The sequence below is a fragment of the Mesoplodon mirus genome, assembly GCF_964341445.2.
Source record: "Mesoplodon mirus genome assembly, chromosome: 3".
In the NCBI taxonomy this organism is placed as follows: domain Eukaryota; kingdom Metazoa; phylum Chordata; class Mammalia; order Artiodactyla; family Ziphiidae; genus Mesoplodon; species Mesoplodon mirus.
Window position 1 is genome coordinate 72,473,185 of NC_138978.1, and position 21,552 is coordinate 72,494,736.

Below are 21,552 nucleotides of genomic sequence, written 5' to 3' on the forward strand. Positions count from 1 at the left end.
AACTATAATTAATATTCCTCTAAAGTAATGAAGTATATACTAGTTGGTGAAGTTGCAATTATCAGGGAATCAGAAAGTGGAAGGTGTTACATGTGAAATAACTTCGATTTTCCTAGAGAATAAAATGGTATCCAAATTTTATTCTCAGAGGGAAGAAATGGATTGGGTAAATGTATTGTCAGGGGAAAGAGATGAAATTTCAGAGTGGTCATTACTTTGAATGGGAAAAGAATTTGAACAGAGAAGAAGATTAAGGACAATCAAGCTTTCTCATTAAGAATGGTGAAGAACTCTTGTGTAAATGTGTGTTTCGTTTTGTTGCTGTGTCAAACAGAGATGGGTGAAGTGGGTTGCCCTTGGCACCTCTTCAGCTGCTAAAACATTCCACTGATAAAAACTGTAGAAAAACCATGAGACCATGTAAAACTACAATGTTTGTTTTCTAGTATCAAAAGGTCATTTACATTTAGCATCTGAAAATATCTAAATTTAGTTTCCATTCTTAAAACATTTCACACCTTTTTTTTCCCTCAACAGAATGCCCACCATTGTTTAGGTTTGAGCTACTATTTACTTGCATTTTCTATACATTTTGTTTCTCTCTACATCAGATATCTGTCTTTACAGTGACACATTTGTACTGTATGGATGCATATAGAGTGGCCCCTCGATATTCACAGGGGATTGATTCCAGGACCCTCGCGCATTCTGAAATCCACGGATACTCAAGTTACTTTCGTAAAATGGAGTAGTATTTGCATATAACCTATGCACATCCTTCTGTATACTTTAAATCATCTCTAGATTACTTATAAAACTCAATACAATGTAAATGCTATGTAAATAGTTGACGGGCTGCAGTAAATTCAAGTTTTGCTTTTTGTAACTTTCTGGATTTTTTTCCCTTGAATATTTTCCATTTGTGTTTGGTTGAATTCATGGATGTGGAACCTGTGGATATGGAGGGCTGACTATATGTTCTTTTAATCCCCTGGTTCCCATAAACATGCAAATACAATTGCCCAGCTTCAAGGTTCTCCAAATAGAGTTTCTGAGACACTTTAATTATGTACTAAGATTGAAATTCAATTGAAAGCCCAATAAACCATTAACTGTAAAAATGCAGCAAACAATATGATTTTGAGTTTCCCCTTCACTTTTAGGTCTATAAAACCCCTAAATACTTAGTTATTTCTAATCATTTTTTTATTGTATAGTTTTAATTATACATGGGTTTGAAAAAAAGATTTAGAATAACAATAAAAGAGTAAAGTGGTCTCAGATGATTTCTTTATGAAATATTATGAACTTCTCTATGATTTTATTTTAATCAGCACACAAATCCCTGCAAGTATTATTTTATGTGACAATTAACCAAACACCTCCCTCATTATACAAGTAACATTTATCTCTTTAATACATTTTTATAACTTCTTTCTTGAAGGGCCGGAGACTTTCAAAATGAACAATGTACTTAAAAATAAAACTAAAACGTAGCTTAATTTCAGAGAATCAAATACATAAAATTCTTTGGTATTTATTATAAAATTTAAAGAGCACTGAAAGTACAAAAATATTTTATAGAAAAATTAGTTGAAACCACTTTACTCTTTTATTTCAATTTTGAATTTGCATTTTTAACCTCAAGAACTCACACACAATTAAAGTGACACTATAAAAACATGTTCATTTCTCTGAATGCTTCACAATTATAATCAATAGTCAACAGAAACACAACTTACCTTTATGTGATTTAATGTAAATGTTACTTTTTCAAGTTCATACAATGTGGATGGGTTTGAGCTAATTGAGACTGAAATTACTGAAGAGATGACTCTTCCCTCCTCTTCAGCTTTATCATCACTTTGAGGTTCCAATAAGATGTTGTCAGATGATGAAAATAGAGGACCAATACTCTTATAATATAAAAATGCAACTGCAACACTGCCTGTCAATCAAATAAGTGTATTCAGTGAAATTCTTAAAATAAACATAATAATTGACCAAAGGGAGTCATACAAATTCCCAGATACTGAAATGTGGGTCATAATATATCTATGCTTACATCATTGAACCATATTAAGACATATTCTCTGACCTCTGTGACTCTGAAACTGATTGTGGACTGTAGCATTCCCTTGGCACAGATTATATTTAGGAGAAAAATAGTCCTAGATAAATTTACATCCAAGTGCTGACTAAGAACCAAGGAGTAAAGTTGAAAAATAAAATTTTGACTTACTACTTTGCTGGGCAAATATATGAATTAGAAAGATATTGGGAGAAAATTCTCACAGATTTACAGTATTAATAAAGTTTAGAATTGAAAGAGTTGTGAGAAGCCACTGAGTTCAACCTCATGCCCACTGAAATGCTCCCTCTTTAAATTCATGACATATAATTATGCCGACACAGCATAGGGAATTTATTGCCTTTCGAGGAAGCCATTTATCCGAACCCCTGACACTCCCCAAATGCAGCACATCAGCACATAACCAGATACTAGAAATGTTACCTGATCAGTACAGACTATCACATGCCTATTTTTCCCTTAGCCTGGACACTACACCTATTTTAACGGATCTCAAATTGCCTTGGTTTTTGAGATCATTATCAGCAGCTCATTATCACTGATATTAAGTGTGTGAACAACTCAACATCGACAACTATTATCTTTTAAAATTCCTGTTGTCACTTAGGTCACATTCTTTCTCTGTTGTACAGAATTATGGACAGTAAATTGAGGAATTTATATTCAGAATTTACTCTTGGAATTAGAAGTTCTGGTTTTAGTCATTTCCCCTACTTGTGTGTCCCTGGGTAAACTTGAGTTTTCTCGTGTATAACATGATGGTAGTGATATTCCCTCTGGCTATTTACTAGGATAAGGTGGAGACCAAATGAAATTATATGAGAAAGTCTTCTGTAAAATTTAAGATGCTATATTAATATGATTATTGTTATACTTATTAACTAGAAATGTTATATGTTTGCTTTAGATACTTGGACAAATTAGGAAGAACTCTATCATATTCATTTTCCTTCAAATTTATGACACCAGCAAATAATTTGAAAAGCATAAATTAATCAAAATCATTAATACAAATGTTGATAATTTCATCAAAAACAAAGGTCTGTGATATAATGTTGGAACACTCCACATCACAATATCACTCTAATAACTAATATTCTTTGGATATGGTTATGTGAGCCAGAAGTTGCAAAAATGTGTCACTATTCACGTTTTCTATCTTAGTATAAAAAGGCACCCCAAGATACTGCTAAGAGCCTTGCTGAAATTCAGATACATTACATATTTTCCTAAACTGCCAGCCCAGAAAACTTATATCAAAAAAATAATGTTAGTATAACATGGTTGGGCTAGTGGAATTGTGATGGCTCCAGATGACAACTAGCCCAGCATTTGCTATGGACAGACCAGGGACGGAAGCAGAACCTGGAAACCTCTTAGGGGACGTTGACCTAGTCCAGCTGATGAACCAGTTCATGCAACAGCAACTTCTCAGAGGTTGTACTAGTGGGTGGTCCAAAATCAAATGAAGCACCAAAGAGATAACATGGATTTAAAAATCTATCACTCTGATACTTTCTAAAGGAAAATATTTATTTAACATCAATTTTTGACTTTGGGTAAAAGGAGACTCATGCCACGTAGAATGGTCCAAAATCCCTTTTTAATCTTTTTCTGAATATTGATCCAGTATTTGTTCATTCTTTTTAAATCATTTGGAACCTATTTTAATTCCCATGATTTCTCACTAATTCTAGGCCTGATCTAGCTTTTAACTCTCATATCAGATCTGTACCTATTTTCAGTAAAATAGGGGTTCATTCACTAATGATAGGCACTAAAATTCAGTATATAAAAAAGATTAAAAATCCATCTGTGCCACCCTTATTTTCCTCCTAATGATACTATGCAGCTTTTAACTAATGAATGTTTTTATTAAGGAAGTTTGTCAATAAATGAATAATCACATGTAGACATCAGTGAGTGGGTTTGATCAGTTTCTTACACTTGTCCTTATTTTTAAGATGCAACCTTGAGGAAAATAAATTTTCTCCCTCTGCTCTCTTGAGAGCTGATATTACTGTCCCTTTCAAATGTCAGCGTTTGCATGCATGATTATGAAATGTAACAAAACTACCATACACTAAGACAGGATCTCTTCGAGATATTAATTCCATGACAATTTCATCATCTGTCACTATGATAAGTATTTTCAATGTCTTTATTCTCAGCTTCCAAATACTACTCAAATTGTCTTTGAAAATACAACAGTTTAACACATTCTTTGGATTTGCTCCTAAATATTACGTGTGTGCTTGGTTAATTAGAATATGATGTAATGGGGTAAGAGCCATGGGTTCAATGGCAGTATGGCTTAGTTATTTTTGCTTTTTATGGCCATCTGTTTCTTACTTTTGAATAAAAAATGGCAAGAAAAAATGGAAAGGATAATATCAATGGATTAGAAAAAAAATTCCTACATTAGCGCTGTAAATTTTTTTTAAAAAAGATGGTCTTCTGAGAAAGGATGTGCAACAAGCTTTTTAACAATAAAGAACATATTTTTTAATGAGTGATGTCTGTAAAAGTGACATATGTGTGTTATTGTATATATTTTCCATTTGTACGTATGACCACCCACAATGCTTTGAGAAAATATTATAATCCATGTTTTATAGGTAATATATTTAACCTATATGTGAACAGCAACAATTCTATTATCAGCAGAGATTTTTTTTTCCTAAGTGCATTGCACTACGAGAGCAGATAAATGGTTACATTAAAATAACAGCTGCTAGTTTGCCTGTGGTTAGGTGACAAGGGAAAGCTGGTCAGGGCTGATTTCTTTGTTACCTCGTTCTCTTCAAGTCTTAGTTCTGTATTATCTGTTGATGTACATAGAGACAAACCCATTAGCTTCTTGTGCCTTAGTTCCATTATCCATAAAATGAGGACATTAGGTTAGATAATCGTAAAGTCACTTGCTAGTACTAGCATTCTTGGGTCCCATTGCTTAAGAAATCCTGCCTTTAGTTTAGTTGAAGAGTTTAGTGTACAAAAACTAAGAAATGAGTGGAAGAGAAATCCATGCTTAAACAATAACTTTCTACCTTTTTGAACACTACCTCTATTCATCTTCCTCATACAAACCCAAATTCAGTCTCACAATGAGGAATATGAAGGATTACTGAAGAAGAAATATTAGAAGAACTCTATGAAAATTATAGCATCTGACTGCTGCAAAATGAGGAATAAAATCACAGTTCCTTTGTATATTTCCACTGGGATCTTAACATTATTAGACAATTACAGAGTTGGAGGATCGAGTACAAGAAGGATCTAGGTATCATCAGCTAAAATTCTACCCAGGTATTTTTATCATAATGAAAATCTCAAATATAAATACGGAAATTCTGTGTATAAACATAAAATATTTTTCTATAGAAAACCACACAAGTTATATGCACATATGATACAATCAAATGTATGGTATTTATTGCAAAATATTGAAATATTGTATATAAGATTGTCAAAGTCCTACCATTTGAATCATATGCAGCTTTTCTATTTGAAAATATCTTTATATTATCTCCATCCATATTCATGTGGGGTTGAATATGTTTCATGTGGTATGATTCAAAAAAGAAAGCTTTGAGAGCTGAAACAAAATCATGAAAATAATAAATTCTCTGAAATTAGTTTAATCAATGTAGTTAGTTAGAGACAATTTCATCCATCATTGTTATATTTCAACTTCTTAATTATGGCAGGTAGAATGAACATATTCTGAACATGATGTTTGGACATTATAATTTGTATTTAAAAATCTGATTCAAGTTTATTTGTTTGATTTCACTATAGCATTCATGGTTTAATTCTATCTTTATTGAATAAAATAAAAGAAAATATGTATGTACACAAAGAAGCTATAAATCATAATTACTAAAGCAGACAAGCAACTACAATGTATTAGAGGATGATATTTACAATATAATTTATTATATACAGAGTGATTGACTTAAATTCTTGAGTAATAATTTCCTTACCTGGTGCATTTTCACCTTTTTCATGCAGGAACATCATAGGAATTTAGGCTCCTATATATGGTCACAATGCCTGTTACCTTAATTTTGAGTAACTGGTGAATCCCGATGAGATAATGATTTTTGTATATCTATAGGTGCACAGCAGGATAACAACCAGAAATATAATAGGGGTGTATATGCAATGATTACTGCAGAAAGTGTACTTTGTTTCCTCAGAATAACTTTACAGGCAGCCTCAATTTGATCCAGATTTTTAATGTGTTAAGTATGAGATTTCATAAAGCAGGAAACATTCCAATTTGCTATGCTAATTACTTTATATTATTGAAAGGCAAATGATTCCTAATGAGAAATATAAATATACTACATTCAGGACAAAGATATACGCCCAAAGGATTTCAATGTTAAAAATAAACATCTTCAAGGTTCAACATTAGATAAGTAGGGAATGGTTACATAAAATATGATCTATCCATAGACTATTGCAGAGACACTAAAAATTATGCTCATGGCATGGTTTTAGAAGTCAGGATGGTATAACCTTTATGGGGCAAGGAGTGGCTGCCGGGGGGATGAGGGGTCTTCTGGGGTGCTGTTTATACAGACGTGTTCACTTTGTGAAAATCTGTCAAGTTATATTCATTTGACATGTGCACTTTTCTGTCTGTTATACTTCAATAAAAATTAAACTTAAAAAAATGAAATATACTACAACCAGAAAATCTGTCTGTACTATGATCGGTCAAGACATATCCTACCAAGTCATGAGATGACAAGGGAGTAATGGTCTCTGAGCATCTAAATGTTAAACATTTCAGAGATAGAAAAAGGTGGAGGCTATAAGTAGGTGGCAAATCTTAGGCACTCAGCCTTTTTATTTACACTTCATTCATAACTACTCTTGTGATATGCATCACCATTCATGTCTACACTGATAAAACAACTGCCAGTTTAATTAACAATATTTTAAAGACTTTTCTTCTCTTTTGAGAATGGCTTGTTTGGAAAACTCGATTGCTTTGAAATTGACCTTGGCTTCTTACCCATATCACTTGAATTAGTATCAAACTGAGTGGTCTTCTGAAAGTTCTGAGATAGCCTTAAGGTAGCTTGCTCCGCAGCATGTATCAGTTTTGTAAGATGAGTTCTTCTACGGTTTGTAGATAACTTGTCCCAAGCTATAAATGTATCCTTTTTAACCAAATTATTCACAGTTTTTACAAATTCCTGTTGAAAAAAAAAAGTGTATCTTTTAAAAATGTTGGACTTTTACATTAATGACAAATGTAAGGAAAAGTTTAAGCCTCAATTATATTGAGTTAAAGCTCAACATACTTACAGTAAGAGTTGAATTAGAAAGGGTGTCCTTGGCCGAATTCGTGCTATTCGTATAACCCAGTAATGGGGATGATTCAGCTAATATTTCTATATATGTAATTATATCCGTCGGTGAAAGATCTTTCACAGAATTTCTATAGACTTCTTGTAGCAAAGCCACAGGTTCTTCTATGTGCCTAATCTGAACAAAAATGAGTCCAGAGAAAGGAAACCGGTTTAAAGCACTACTAGATCTTTTCAAGAATAAATGTTGCATGATAAATATGTTCTGAGTTTTTTTCTCTTATACATTAATAAGTTATTAGACTACACCTAAACCATAACACAAAGCAATGAAACCTGAAATTATTTACAAAGGATTAGCAAATAGCTTAAAAGGCATAGAAGTTACTTCAGAAAGGCAATACATATTTGAATTTATCATTTTAAAGTTAATTAAAATAAACTATAACTTAATTTGAATTAGATTTTAATTAACCAGAGAAATTTTTCTACATGATAAAATGGCAATTTGCTTTTACCTCACTGTTAATGAGTCATGTGAGACTCACACTTCTAATCTCAGGACAGTAATTTTATGAATGTCCTACTTTGTTTACTCTTTAAAATAGTATTTACTTTGGTGTACAAAATCTAGTTGCATTCAGCTATGTCTCCTTAGAATTTGAAAATGGCCTGGGGTCAAAGTGTGTTTTTACTATTTTATCCATCCAATTTCTTTACATGCTGAAAATAACTTTCCAGTCTACCGAAAAGTGAAAAAGTAACAAATTAAATATGTAAGTCTTCTTCAGTACTTTGGGGATTTTCAAATTAATCCTATCAAGTACTTAGATCTCTATGTAAACAGTTTCAACTCTACATGAAGATCAACTGCTTGTTACTCTTTTTAAAAAAAGTGACTTTGGAAAGATTTAAACTGAAACCAAAATGTCAAAATAGAGCATATTTTTAATTCAATACCTTTACTCACTTTTGTTAAAGTTTTATTAATATTTGCCGCAATACAGATATTATCTAAATGGCAGTCTGGATTCACAATTTCTGTAGAAAAAAAGATTATATATTAAGTCTTAAAAAATATTTTTCCTAAGATAATTATATTGATTCCAGTGATTTTGCTCACCTATTTAGACATTAAAAACATGCTTATCATTTGAGTTTCATTTTCATTTATTTTATTCATGAAAATTCATTTATTTAAATAATTTTCATTATTTATTATTTTAAATTTTTATTCATAATAAAAATTCATTTATTTTTATTCATTAAAATGCAATATTTTATGGAAAATAGAAAATTGTAGTTACCCTAAGGAAACAGGGTATGGTAATTACATAAAACATGTGGTTTACATCTTCCATTAAATAAAACTGTAACTTTTCTTATTCCATTTTATAGATAAAGGACTACTAGCACATTTCTTGGAAGATGTAGTTCTTTGATACTTCACAACCGTGTAGTACATATTTTATATAGTGCTTTGATAATACATAAAATTTAATAATATAATTTACCTTGGCAATAAGTGCCATCATTAGGTGTGAACTGTGAGTTTCCTGTGGATGTATGATAACCTTCCTTGCAGGAGCAGTTATATCCACCATCCACATTTTTACACATTGCATGATCACCACAGGCAAATGATTCACTGCATTCATCTATATCTGGGAATATTTGAAAAATTAAAATTTTAATTTAGTGCTCATATAGTTGCTACCTTGTTGATAATAGTATTACATACAGTTAGTGATTTCACATCAAATTTTACAAGAAAGCAAGAAAAATTCCATCATTTGGAAAATGACAGAGCAAACTTAGCTGCATATATATTTTTAACTTTGATTTGGTCAATCCATTTTGACAATATATTGAAAATGTTATTCATAGACCAACGCTTGAATTGTTTTCTGAATAGCATGATTCATCAACAAAGTCATTAGAGTAATTTCAATCATTGATGATGTAATATTTATTCCTAATTAAAGACCTAATTTTAAAAATACATTTAGAATTCTTTGTTTTCTAGTATTAAATTAAATTGATTGTAACAACTCAGTTTAGAGTAATCTGGAGGGCAAAAAGGAGTAGCCCATTTTCTTTCCAAAGCCTCATTTTTCCATATAAGTAAACCTAAAAATTAAGATGTAGCAGAATGTATGATTCAACCCCCTTAAAATTTTACCAGAACGTATTATTTTTGTTCAGGTTATATTTTACTATGATTCTTAATACATGGTCATCAAAGGTAAAGTAACAAACTGTACAGAATTAAGTCTTAGATTTTCAGTAGCTATATATCAAAGCTACAATAAAAATGGTAAGTTATAAACTCACATAATTTATATTCTTAATTTAAAATTTTATATACTATAATGAATAGTGAAATATGTCTTAAGTTATAAATACAGAATAAATACTCTGCCAGTAGGCAGAGTTCCAATAGGGAATTATTCCAAGGAACTGAAGAGTCCAGATCATTACTTTAAACTAATGTAAAGATTTTTGTGTTCCTAGCCTAGTCCTGACATTTTAGAGCTTCTCTATGTTAGATTAATGCATTAATCTGTAATCTTGCATATACAATTTGATTTTTTAAAGACTCATAGAGTGGCACAATCCTGTTTGCCATAATAAGGGGGAGTAATCAAAGTCCAATTAAAATGTCATCTAGCGAGTTATCTGAAATGTAGCTGATCCTCATTTCTCATTTTAAAAATGCGATAATGGCACACACACAAAAAAAACCCCATTAAACCTCACACCACCAGAAACTGGAACTGACAGTAAGTCTCTTGTCAGTTCTTGAAGAAATTTCCATTAGCTAAGAAGGTGTGGATTTAGGAAGACTATTAACTACCTGAAAAAGAGGTAGAAAACCCCTTGTTCTTCTGCCAAGTCTTCATAGTCACGATCTGTACTACCTAGAAGTCCAAGTTCTCTACTTTTAAATAAACAAATGCTGCCCTAGCACCCTCACCCTTTTCCTTGAATTTCTCTCTCTCTATATATATATATATGTGTGTGTGTGTGTGTGTGTGTGTGTGTGTGTGTGTGTTCATAAACTGCCACTAAACACAAGAAAATGACAGAAATAAAGGAGGGGGTGATAGTAGGTTGGCTCTTGGGATTTGGAGAATCATTAGCAAAAACATTCCAGGTTGGGCTGAAGTAAAGAAGTCAGGTGGGAGGGCAGACTAGAATTATTATTTTTCATGAGATCAATGAAGTGAGAAACAAATATGAGAAAGCAAAAGACTAGTCTTTTGTGGAGCAATGCTGAAGAAGTCATTTGTGCAGTACCCAAATGTGGATAATACCCCAGTGAAGGTGTGAAGAGATCCATGAAGTATCATAAATAGAATAACTTATTTCATGGGAAAGAAAGCTATGTTCTCTGAATACCCCCACTTCATATTTTCAGATACCTTCTATGGCTAACTGAAAATGAAGTGTTGATTTCTCCCAATTTCAAAATCATTCAAAAGTGCAACTTCTCTTGGGAACTTTGTCCCAAGCCCAATCTCTCAGCAACATACCTATCTTAGCTTTACAAACTCCATTTGCATCCTCCCTCGTGCACTTTGGACACAGGCTTACAGAGTCTTGGTGTTCTTGACGGTTTCAGTTTTCCCCTGTGCATCCTCCATACCCTGAGGTCCTTATGTTGGGGTCTCTGCTCTGGTTCCAGCCCTCCCAGCACCCACTCAACTATCTGCTATCCCAGCACGTCAGCTTTGGACCAACTAGGGTATTTCAACTTCTGAATTCACCAAGTGACAGAGTGTTAATCTGTAAAAATAATGAGGTCATACCCTGGGAGATAAACATTTGAGATTAAGATTATGAAAATTTTTATATTCTGACTCCAAATATTCTAAAAGAATATTAATCACCTTACCAAAGTAATGTTTTTCAAACCTTAATCATCCTTAATGAAAGACATGTTTTCTAAATTGTTTATACTTTCCTTGTTTATATTATTGTTTCTCTAATTTTTACTAAAATGTAGACATGAGGTTTGCTGAATTTGATATCCTTCTCACTCTGGGCCTCAGTAGTAGAACTTACTGAGTTTAACCTAGTAACAGGTACAGAGTGTGACTACCACAACTGGCTGTGTGTCAGGGTGGTCAAAGAGCTTCCACTATCCTTAGAATATCACTCTATGCCTCCTTGCTACCTAGTAATATAAAGAGATTCATAAAATACTGAAAGAGTATCCCAGGCCCAAAAGGGATGAAACTGGCTTAGCCAAAATGAATGTGACTGCCGTTTTACATCGAGATCCATACTAACATCTCTTGCAATTTCTTGTAGGGCCTAATTGAATCTAATAAAGCAACTATGTACCCTCCTTCCTACAGGCAAAGGCCCTGTAGAAGAACTTAATTCAAATATTGATTCTAATACTCATTAGCTCTGTGACCTTGGGTAGTATTATAAAAATACTTTTAACTCAGAAGAGTTCTTTTTCATAGCCAATGAAGAAATGTATGTAGAGGTGTTTGGAGGGGTGCCTAAGATATAGTAGGTACCTGATATTGTAACTGGGAATCAGGTCCAGTGATTCTACTCATATTGTGTGTTTTCTTAATAGCAGGAGCCCTGTGAGTATGTAGGTTTGGAGAAAACACATTGATAATGAGTGTCTCATTAAATTGCCATGTTTTGGTACTCCCTAGAGCTGTAAAAGAGAAAAAGAACCGCTTCCTCCATTTTCATGAAAGCTAAATTGCTGCTGTATAATTATTTCAGTCAGGCTAGAATTGACAAACTATATTTAATAACTGATCCACTTTTTCCACTACCAACCTAACACTCAACACTAATAACTCGATTTCACTAAATGTAAGTACATCATAACACACATTTCCTTGTTTTGCATGTCAAAAAATTCATTTGCTACTTTTTCATTAATAAGGTTATGCTTGTTTTTCATGTCTACAATGAGCCAACCCAGCAGTATTTTATCATAATCTTCTTTCAAAACATGATCATATGATTGTTTTGATTTTTATAATTTTCACGAATAACTGAATTTTCTAATGTTGTTTAACTCATACACTGAAAAGATACAATGTTCAATTAGTGGAAGCAATTTGCAAAAACAAAATTGAATGTTAATATTATTCAAAGCCAGAAAAAAAATCTGTACTTACCAGGGTACCTAAGGCAATAGGACATAAAAAATTACAAGTAGTGAACACTGCTCTTAAGCACACAGAAAACATGAAGAAGCTCTTGGGTTCTACTCATTTGATTTTGGGAGAGTCACTGTACCATTGGATGCCTCAGTTTCCCCACTTGTGAAATGTGAGTCTAGAACAAGGTCTCTTGGGAGCTGGGCACCAGAAGTTCTGTTTTACTCTGATTCCAAGGAGAAGAAAAATAGGCTGGATGCTAAATCTCACTCAAAGCCTTCTGCAATGAAATTACCTCATCCTTGGAAAATAGTATTTGAATATAGACTAAATATACAGAATTTTGCTAGGGTCATTTCTTGCCCAGTACTGGAGTTTTTCATTATGTTTTTTTCATATTTTCTGTTTCTTCCTGGTTCAGTCTTGGAAGCTTATACCTTTCTAAGAATTTGTCCATTTCTTCCAGATTGTCCATTTTGTTGGCATAGAGTTGCTTGTAGTAGTCTCTTAGGATGCTATGTATTTCTGTGGTGTCTGTTGTAACTTCTTTTTCATTTCTAATTTTATTGATTTGAGTCCTCTCCTTTTTTTTGATGAGTCTGGCTAATTGTCAATTTTGTTTATCTTCTCAAAGAACCAGCTTTTAGTTTTATTGATCTTCGCTATTGTTTTCTTTGTATCTATTTATTTCTGCTCTGATCATTATGATTTCTTTCCTTCTGCTAACTTTGGGGTTTGTTTTGTTCTTCTTTCTCTAGTTCCTTTAGGTGTAAGGTTAGATTGTTTACTTGAGATTTTTCTTGTTTCTTGAGGTAGGATTGTATAGCTATAAACTTCCCTCTCAGAACTGTTTTTGCTGCATCCCATAGGTTTTGGATTATCGTGTTTTCACTGTCATTTGTCTCTAGGTATTTTTTGATTTCCTTTTTGAGTTCTTCAGTGATCTCTTGGTCATTTAGTAACATATTGTTTAGCCTCCATGTGTTTGTGTTTTTTATGTTTTTTTCCCTGTAATTCATTTCTAATCTCATAGCATTGTGGTCAGAAAAGATGCTTGATATGATATCAATTTTCTTAAATTTACTGAGGCTTGAGTTGTGACCCAAGATGTGATCCATCCTGGAGAATGTTCCATGCGCATTTGAGAAGAAAGTGTAATCTGCTGTTTTTGGGTGGAATGTCCTATAAATATCAATTAAATCTATCTGGTCTATTGTGTCATTTAAAGCTTCTGTTTCCTTATTTACTTTCTTTTTGGATGATCTGTCCATTGGTGTAAGTGAGGTGTTAAAGTCCCCCACTATTATTGTGTTACTGTCGAGTTACTCTTTTAGAGCTGTTAGCAGTTGCCTTATGTATTGAGGTGCTCCTATGTTGGGTGCATATATATTTATAATTGTTATATCTTCTTCTTGGATTGATCCCTTGATCATTATGTAGTGTCCTTCCTTGTCTCTTGTAACATTCTTTATTTTAAAGTCTATTTTATCTGATATTTGTATAGCTACTCCAGCTTTCTTTTGATTTCCATTTGCATGGAATATCTTTTTCCATCCCCTCACTTTCAGTCTGTATGTGTCCCTAGGTCTGAAGTGGGTCTCCTGTAGACAGCATATATATGGGTCTTGTTTTTGTATCCATTCAGCAAGCCTGTGTCTTTTGATTGGAGCATTTAATCTATTCACGTTTAAGGTAATTATCAATATGTATGTTCCTATGACCATTTTCTTAATTGTGTTGGGTTTGTTTTTGTAGGTCCTTTTCTTCTCTTGTGTTTCCCACTTAGAGACGTTCCTTTTGCATTTGTTGTAGAGCTGGTTTGGTGGTGCTGAACTCTCTTAGCTTTTGCTGGTCTGTAAAGCTTTGATTTCTCCATGGAATCTGAATGAGATCTTTGCCGGGTAGAGTAATCTTGGTTGTAGGTTCTTCCTTTCATCACTTTAAGTATATCATGCCACTCCCTTCTGGCTTGTAGAGTTTCTTCTGAGAAATCAGCTGTTAACCTTATGGGAGTTCCCTTGTATGTTATTTGTCATTTTTCCCTTGCTGCTTTCAATAATTTTTCTTTGTCTTTAATTTTTGCAAATTTGATTACTATGTGTCTCGGCGTGTTTCTCCTTGGGTTTATCCTGTATGGGACTTGCTGTGCTTCCTGGACTTGGGTGACTATTTCCCTTCCCATGTTAGGGAAGTTTTCTACTATAATCTCATCAAATATTTTCGCTGGTCCTTTCTCTCGCTTCTTCTTCTTCTGGGACCCTTATAATGCAAATGTTGTTGCATTTAATGTTGTCCCAGAGGTCTCTTAGGCTGTCTTCATTTCTTTTCATTCTTTTTTCTTCATTCTGTTCTGCAGCAGTGAATTCCACCATTCTGTCTTCCAAGTCAGTTATCTGTTCTTCTGCCTCAGTTATTCTGCTATTGATTCCTTCTAGTGTAGTTTTTTTTTTCAATTATCCTTTATTTGTAGTTTACATTGAATTACTCTGGTAACCTACTGAGGTTTGTTTGTTTGTTTGTTTTTTCTCCAATTCGCGCTGTCTTGGAGCATGTACGTGTCACCAGCTCTTTTTTTTTTTCTTTTTAAATTTATGGCTCTGTTGGGTCTTCGTTTCTGTGCGAGGGCTTTCTCTAGTTGTGGCAAGTGGGGGCCACTCCTCATCGCGGTGTGCAGGCCTCTCACCATCGCAGCCTTTCCCGTTGCAGAGCACAGGCTCCAGACGCGCAGGCTCAGTAATTGTGGCTCACGGGGCCAGCCGCTCCGTGGCATGTGGGATCCTCCCAGACCAGGGCTCGAACCCGTGTGTCTGGCATTGGCAGGCGGACTCTCAACCACTGCGCCACCAGGGAAGCCCCTAGTGTAGTTTTCATTTCAGTTATTGTATTGTTTATCTCTGTTTGTTTGTTCTTTAATTCTTCTAGGTCTTTGTTAAACATTTCTTGCATCTTCTCGATATTTGCCTCCATTCTTTTTCTGAGGTCCTGGATCATCTTCACTATCATTATTCTGAATTCTTTTTCTGGAAGGTTGCCTATCTCCACTTCATTTAGTTGTTTTTCTGGGGTTTTATCTTGTTCCTTCATCTGGTATATAGCCCTCTGCCTTTTCATCTTGCCTATCTTTCTGTGAATGTGGTTTTTGTTCCACAGGCTGCAGGAATGTAGTTCTTCTTGCTTCTTCTGTCTGTCCTCTGCTGCATGAGGCTATCTAAGAGTCTTGATGGGAGGGACTGGTGGTGGGTAGAGCTGTTGTTCTGGTGGGCAGAGGTCAGTAAAACTTTAATCCACTTGACTCTTGATGGCTGGGACTGGGTTCCCTCCCTGTTGGTTGTTTGGCCTGAGGCAACCCAACACTGGAGCCTATCTGGGCTCTTTGGTGGGGCTAATGGCAGACTCTGGGAGGACTCACGCCAAGGAGTACTTCCCAGATCTTCTGCTGCCAGTGTCCTTGTCCCCACGGTGAGCCACAGCCATCCTCCGCCTCTGCAGGAGACCCTCCAACACTAGCAGGTAGGTCTGGTTCAGTCTCATATGGGGTCACTGCTCCTTCCCCTGAGTCCCAATGCACACACTACTTTGTGTGTGCCCTCCAAGAGTGGAGTCTCTGTTTCCCCCAGTCCTGTCAAAGTCCTGCAATCAATTCCCACTAGGCTTCAAATCTGATTCTCTAGGAATTCCTCCTCCCATTGCCAGACCCCCAGGTTGGGAAGCCTCGCGTGGGGCTAAGAACCTTCACTCCAGTGGGTGAACTTCTGTAGTATAAGTGTTCGCCAGTCTGTGAGTCACCCACCCACCAGTTATGGGATTTGATTTTACTGTGATTACACCCCTCCTACCATCTCATTGTGGCTTTTCCTTTGTGTTTGGATGTGGGGTATCTTTTTTGGTGAGTTCCAGTGTCTTCCTGTCGATGATTGTCCAGAAGCTAGTTGTGATTCTGGTGTCCTTGCAAGAGGGAGTGAGAGCATGTCCTTCTACTCTGCCATCTTGGTTCCTCCTCATTATGTTTTTATAGAGGTTCTTAATGACTATAATTACCAGACATGTCAAATTTAAGGATCAGCTAAACTTTCAAATCAGAAACAATATACTACAAGGTGATACAGTAATGTAAAAAGGAAATAGAATTATGGTTTTCTGTTCAAATTCCCTGAGGATTATCACAGTGCACAAGGAAAATTACTATAGGACTAGGAAAAAAAAAAAAGGAAAAGAAATAGCTGTTCTGATTCTGAAAAAAGTTTAATCTTTAAGGGAAACAAAACTGGTGAGAAATAACAATTTTCCAGAGAATGACTTTTTTCACCGAATAATCCATCAAACAAAACAGGTAGAAATTGAAGGACTCAATATTGGGTATTGGGTTTTAATCTAAGTTATTGTTTACTGATTACTTAAAATAGCTAAAAGGGGAAATTAGCAAAAATGTAGGGCCCTTCCACAGTATCTCAATAATAATTGAGTACTGGGAGAAAGAGTCTTATATTACAAATATAGTAAAACCCCGTAAAATGTTGGCTTTCAATTATCTTTGTGTGTGTTTTTTCTCTGTATCTGTGATTGATTTTTTTCTAAACAGGAATTCTTTAGTTTTAAAGAATACAGAGAGAGAAATATATATCCCTTTGTGAACTGAGGTGTATTAAAAGTAAACATGATCAGATGAAAAGACAGATGTCTTCTAGAGACAAGAGGGAATGGAGAAAACAGTTAAAATTGTATTAAATTCCAGTGATTAAGATGATATAAGTTGCATTTCTTCATTAACTAGAGCTTTTCTAGTAAAGCTTATACAGCTACATAGTTTGAACTTATCTACTAAAGATAAAGTGGGCAAACATTATATAACATTCTAAAACTAGAGACAAGAGTTCAGGTTTGAGAAGAACAAAGAGTGCGGTACTATGTTTTCTGGGAAAATTCTAATTTCTCGCATATATTGTAATGCTATAATCCAATAAAAAATTTTGCTGTAAACAATAAAGACAAAATTATAATTCAACAGAAATAGCATTATTTTCTCATGTTTTAACTCATTTATGCCCTTGTAAAGTTGATCCACTGCATTTGCATGATCCAGATTCATGTGAGATTTAAATGACCACCCATTTAAGACTTCTGTGGAAATACCAATGGCTTTCTAGATACAAGACTGTGATTCTAATCTTCCCTTTATCCTAAATGTGTGAATCTGGAATAGCTCTTCACTTCTCTTGGCTATAATATGAGAATAAAATCTATCTGGTTTATGTAGCAGAGAAAATGCTGTGAACCATAAATACACAAGACAATTTCTTTGATACAGACATTTCACTGATAAATTGTCTTCGAACATTATCTCCTGACTATCATGTGTGTTAATGATAACATTGCCAGACTTCTCCTTAGCTCACTGATGATAATCTCACTAGAAGCTCATCAAAGGCTTTAGTGTGATCTATATTGATTTAGACATCTCTCGTTCTTCTAATTATGGAAAGTAGAAGCAGCACCTTACTCCTGCCCATGTTGCATGTACAGTCCTGGGTTCAAGTCTCATATCTACCCTTGGTTATGTAATTAACTCTCAGGGCCTTGGTTCATCTGTTAATTTGGTAGATTATTATCAATCATAATTATACTAGCTGTTGGTAAACTGGATAATTTCTTAGAAACCATGATTAAGATGATTCATAATTTATTTTCAAAGTTAAAGTCTTTGGCTCCAGAGAATTTGTCTCTGAAATTTCTATGCAATTATTTTTTCTCAAACTATAGGATTTGATAAATCAAGTGTGTGACCAAAATACAACAGAAGTACATTAAAAAAAATCTAGATACTCTCTTCAGACTCACAATATTTCACTTAGGGATTGAATTGAAATTAATAACCCTCCAGAAGACATTTTAGTGAATCTGAGATGATTTTCTAAATAGGACTCTAGTGTTTAGAAAAACAGAATGCAGATCTTATGTGTGACAAACTTTTGGCAGGCAGCAGTAAAAGCACTAGGACAATTTTTTCACAAGTAATGCTTTCCTGAACACTTTCTAGGAAAATGTAGGGCCCATCTCAGAGTTCATATTTATATAAGCATCAATATCTGGTGATACCAATGATAATTTTCTAGAGTGAATATATTACTTTAAAGTGTAACATTTATTCTGCTGCTTGCCACCATGCTAGATCTCATAACTTCACGATTTATTTATTTATTTATTTGTAAACTGGTTGATATTCTCAAAAAAAAAATCTCTTTTTCTTATACCCTTGAAAAATATACCATAGTAACTGACACCATACTGGAGAATTAAGGGAATTAATGAAATTTTTGATAGTATTAACAACGGGGTACAACCAAGGACTGACAGAATTTGGTTTGAATATTATTTAATCTCTGGAGGTATAAGCAATAAGAGATAGGTACAAATTTTAAGTTAGACAGTTGAATTTACCTATGCAGATGGTTCCATCATTAGTAATAAACTTGTCTTGGTTACTGCTGGATCTGAAACCAGGTGCACACATACAGTAGTAACTTCCTTCTGTGTTCGTGCAGTTAGCATTTTCACCACAGGACTGCGTTAAATTTCCACACTCATTATCATCTGTGGACATATCAATTTAAAACATTATTTTTATATAATTGAGATGAATTCCTGGTTTCCATCAGTTTTGGGGAATTTTGCCTGTTAAATAGTTTAAGGTATGTGATGTTTATTTCTAAGAAAAGTTAATAATAAGAATCCAGAGCCGGAGGTAGATGGCGGAAGAGTAAGACGCGGAGATCACCTTCCTCCCCACAGATACATCAGAAATTCATCTACACGTGGAACAACTCCTACAGAACACCTACTGAACGCTGACAGAAGACCTCAGACCCCCCAAAAGTCAAGAAACTCCCCACATACCTGGATAGGGCAAAAGAAAAAATAATAAACAGAGACAAAAGGATAGGGACAGGACCTGCACCAGTGGGAGGGAGCCGTGAAGGAGGAAAGGTTTCTACACACTAGAAGCCCCTTCGCGGGCGGAGACTGCAGGTGGCGGAGGGGGAAAGCTTCGGAGTAGCGGAGGAGAGCACAGCAACAGGGGTGTGGAGGGCAAAGCGGAGAGATTCCAGCACAGAGGATCAGCGCCCTCAGGCACACACCAGCCCGAGAGGCTTGTCTGCTCGGCCGCCGGGGCGGGCGGGGCGGGGAGCTGAGGCTCGGGTATCGGGTTTCAGTCGGAGCGCAGGGAGAGGACTGGGGCTGGCGGCAGGAAGAGAGCCTGAAGGGGTTAGTGCACCACGGCTATCCCGGAGGGAGTCCGGGGAAAAAGTCTGGAGCTGCCGAAGAGGCAAGAGACTTTTTCCTCCCTTTTGTTTCCTGGTGCGCGAGGAGAGGGCATTAAGAGAGCTGCTCAAAGAAGCACCAGAGACGGGCGCGAGCCGCAGCTGAAGGCGCGGACCCCGGAGACGGGCGTGGGATGCTGGGGGCTGCTGCCGCCACCAGCACAAGGCCTGTGTGCGAGCGCAGGTCACTGTCCACCCCGCCTTCCGGGGGGCCTGTGCACCCCGCCACTGCCGGGGTCCCGGGACCCAGGGACGGCTTTCCCGGGAAAGTGCACAGAGCGCCTCGGGCTGGTGCAACGTTACGCCGGCCTCTGCCGCCGCAGGCCCGCCCCACACTGCGCGCCCCTCCCTCCTCTCTGCCTGAGTGAGCCAGAGCCCCCGAATCAGCGGCTCCTTTAAACCCATCCTGTCTGAGCGAAGAACGGACGCCCTCCGGCGACCTACGTGCAGAGGCGGGGCCAGGTCCAAGGCTGAGACCCGGGAGCTGTGAGAGCAGAGAAGAGACAGGGAAATCTCTCTGTGCAGCCTCGGAGGCAGCGGATTAAAGCTCCACGGTCCACTTGATGTGCCCTGCGTCTGTGGAGTGCATGAATAGACAGCGAATCATCCTAAATTGAGGAGGTGGATTTGAGGACAAGATTTAAGACTTTTCCCCGTTTTCCTCTTTTTACAACGAATTATCCCAAATTAAGGAAGTGGACTTTGAGACCAAGATTTCAGACTTTTCCCCCTGTTCCTCTTTTTACAACGAATTATCCCAAATTGAGGAGGTGGACTTAGAGAGCAAGATTTTCGATTTTTCACCCTGCTCTCTTTTTGTGAATGTGTATGTATAAGCTTCTGTGTGAGATTTTCTCTGTATAGCTTTGCTTCCACCATATGTTCCAGGGTTCTATCTGTCCGTTTTTTTTTCAATAATTACTTTTTAATTTTAATAACGCTACTATATTTTATACTTTATTCTATTTTACTTTACCTGCTCTTTCTTTTTTTCCTACCTTCCCGTCCTCCCTCCCTCCCTCCGCCCCTCCTTTCCTTCTTTCTCTTTCTTTCCTTCCTCCCTCCCTTCCTCCCTTCTTCCTTTCACTCTTTCTTTTTCTTTCCTTCCTCCCTCCCTCCCTCCCTCCTGTCTGTCTTTCTTTCCTTCGTCCCTCCCTCCCACCCTTCTTCCTTTCACTCTTTCTTTTTCTTTCCTCCCTCCCTCCCGTCTTTCTTTCTCTTTCTTTCCTTCCTCCCTCCCTCCCTCCCTTCTTCCATTCACTCTTTCTTTTTCTTTCCTTCCTCCCTCCCTCCTTTCTTTCTTTCTTTCTTTCCATCCTTCCTCCCTCCCTGCCTCCTTTCTTTCTTTCTTCCTTCCTTTCTTTCCTTCTTCCTTTCTTTCTTTCTCTCTCTCTTTCTTTCTTCTACTAATTCTTTCTTTCTACTTTTTCTCCCTTGTATTCTGAGCTGGGTAGATGAAAGGCTCTTGGTGCTGCAACCAGTAGTCAGCACTGTGGCTCTGAAGTGGGAGAGCCAACTTCAGGACACGGGTCCACAAGAGACCGCCCACCTCCACATAATATCAAGCGGCAAAAATCTCCCAGAGATCTCCATCTCAACACCAGCAACCAGCTTCACTCAACGACCAGCAAGCTACAGTGTTGGTCACCCTATGCCAAGCAACTAGCAAGGCAGGA

General features: G+C 36.2%; 1 protein-coding gene across 2 annotated transcripts in view; it reads right to left on the reverse strand.

Moving 5' to 3' along the window:
• ADGRL4 (adhesion G protein-coupled receptor L4) overlaps positions 1 to 21,552 on the reverse strand; it is a 129,820-nt gene that overhangs the window by 39,333 nt on the left and 68,935 nt on the right. Inside the window, exons 3-9 of one of the 2 annotated variants that reach the window (XM_082615682.1) lie at positions 18,996 to 19,148; positions 8,934 to 9,083; positions 8,390 to 8,460; positions 7,418 to 7,597; positions 7,122 to 7,305; positions 5,574 to 5,690; positions 1,743 to 1,948 (exon numbers count right to left, since the gene is read on the reverse strand). In XM_082615682.1, coding sequence (XP_082471808.1) covers positions 1,743 to 1,948; positions 5,574 to 5,690; positions 7,122 to 7,305; positions 7,418 to 7,597; positions 8,390 to 8,460; positions 8,934 to 9,083; positions 18,996 to 19,148 — 1,061 coding nt within the window. The remainder of the gene's footprint in view (positions 1 to 1,742; positions 1,949 to 5,573; positions 5,691 to 7,121; positions 7,306 to 7,417; positions 7,598 to 8,389; positions 8,461 to 8,933; positions 9,084 to 18,995; positions 19,149 to 21,552) is intronic. The other variant, XM_082615681.1, reaches the window with a different exon arrangement.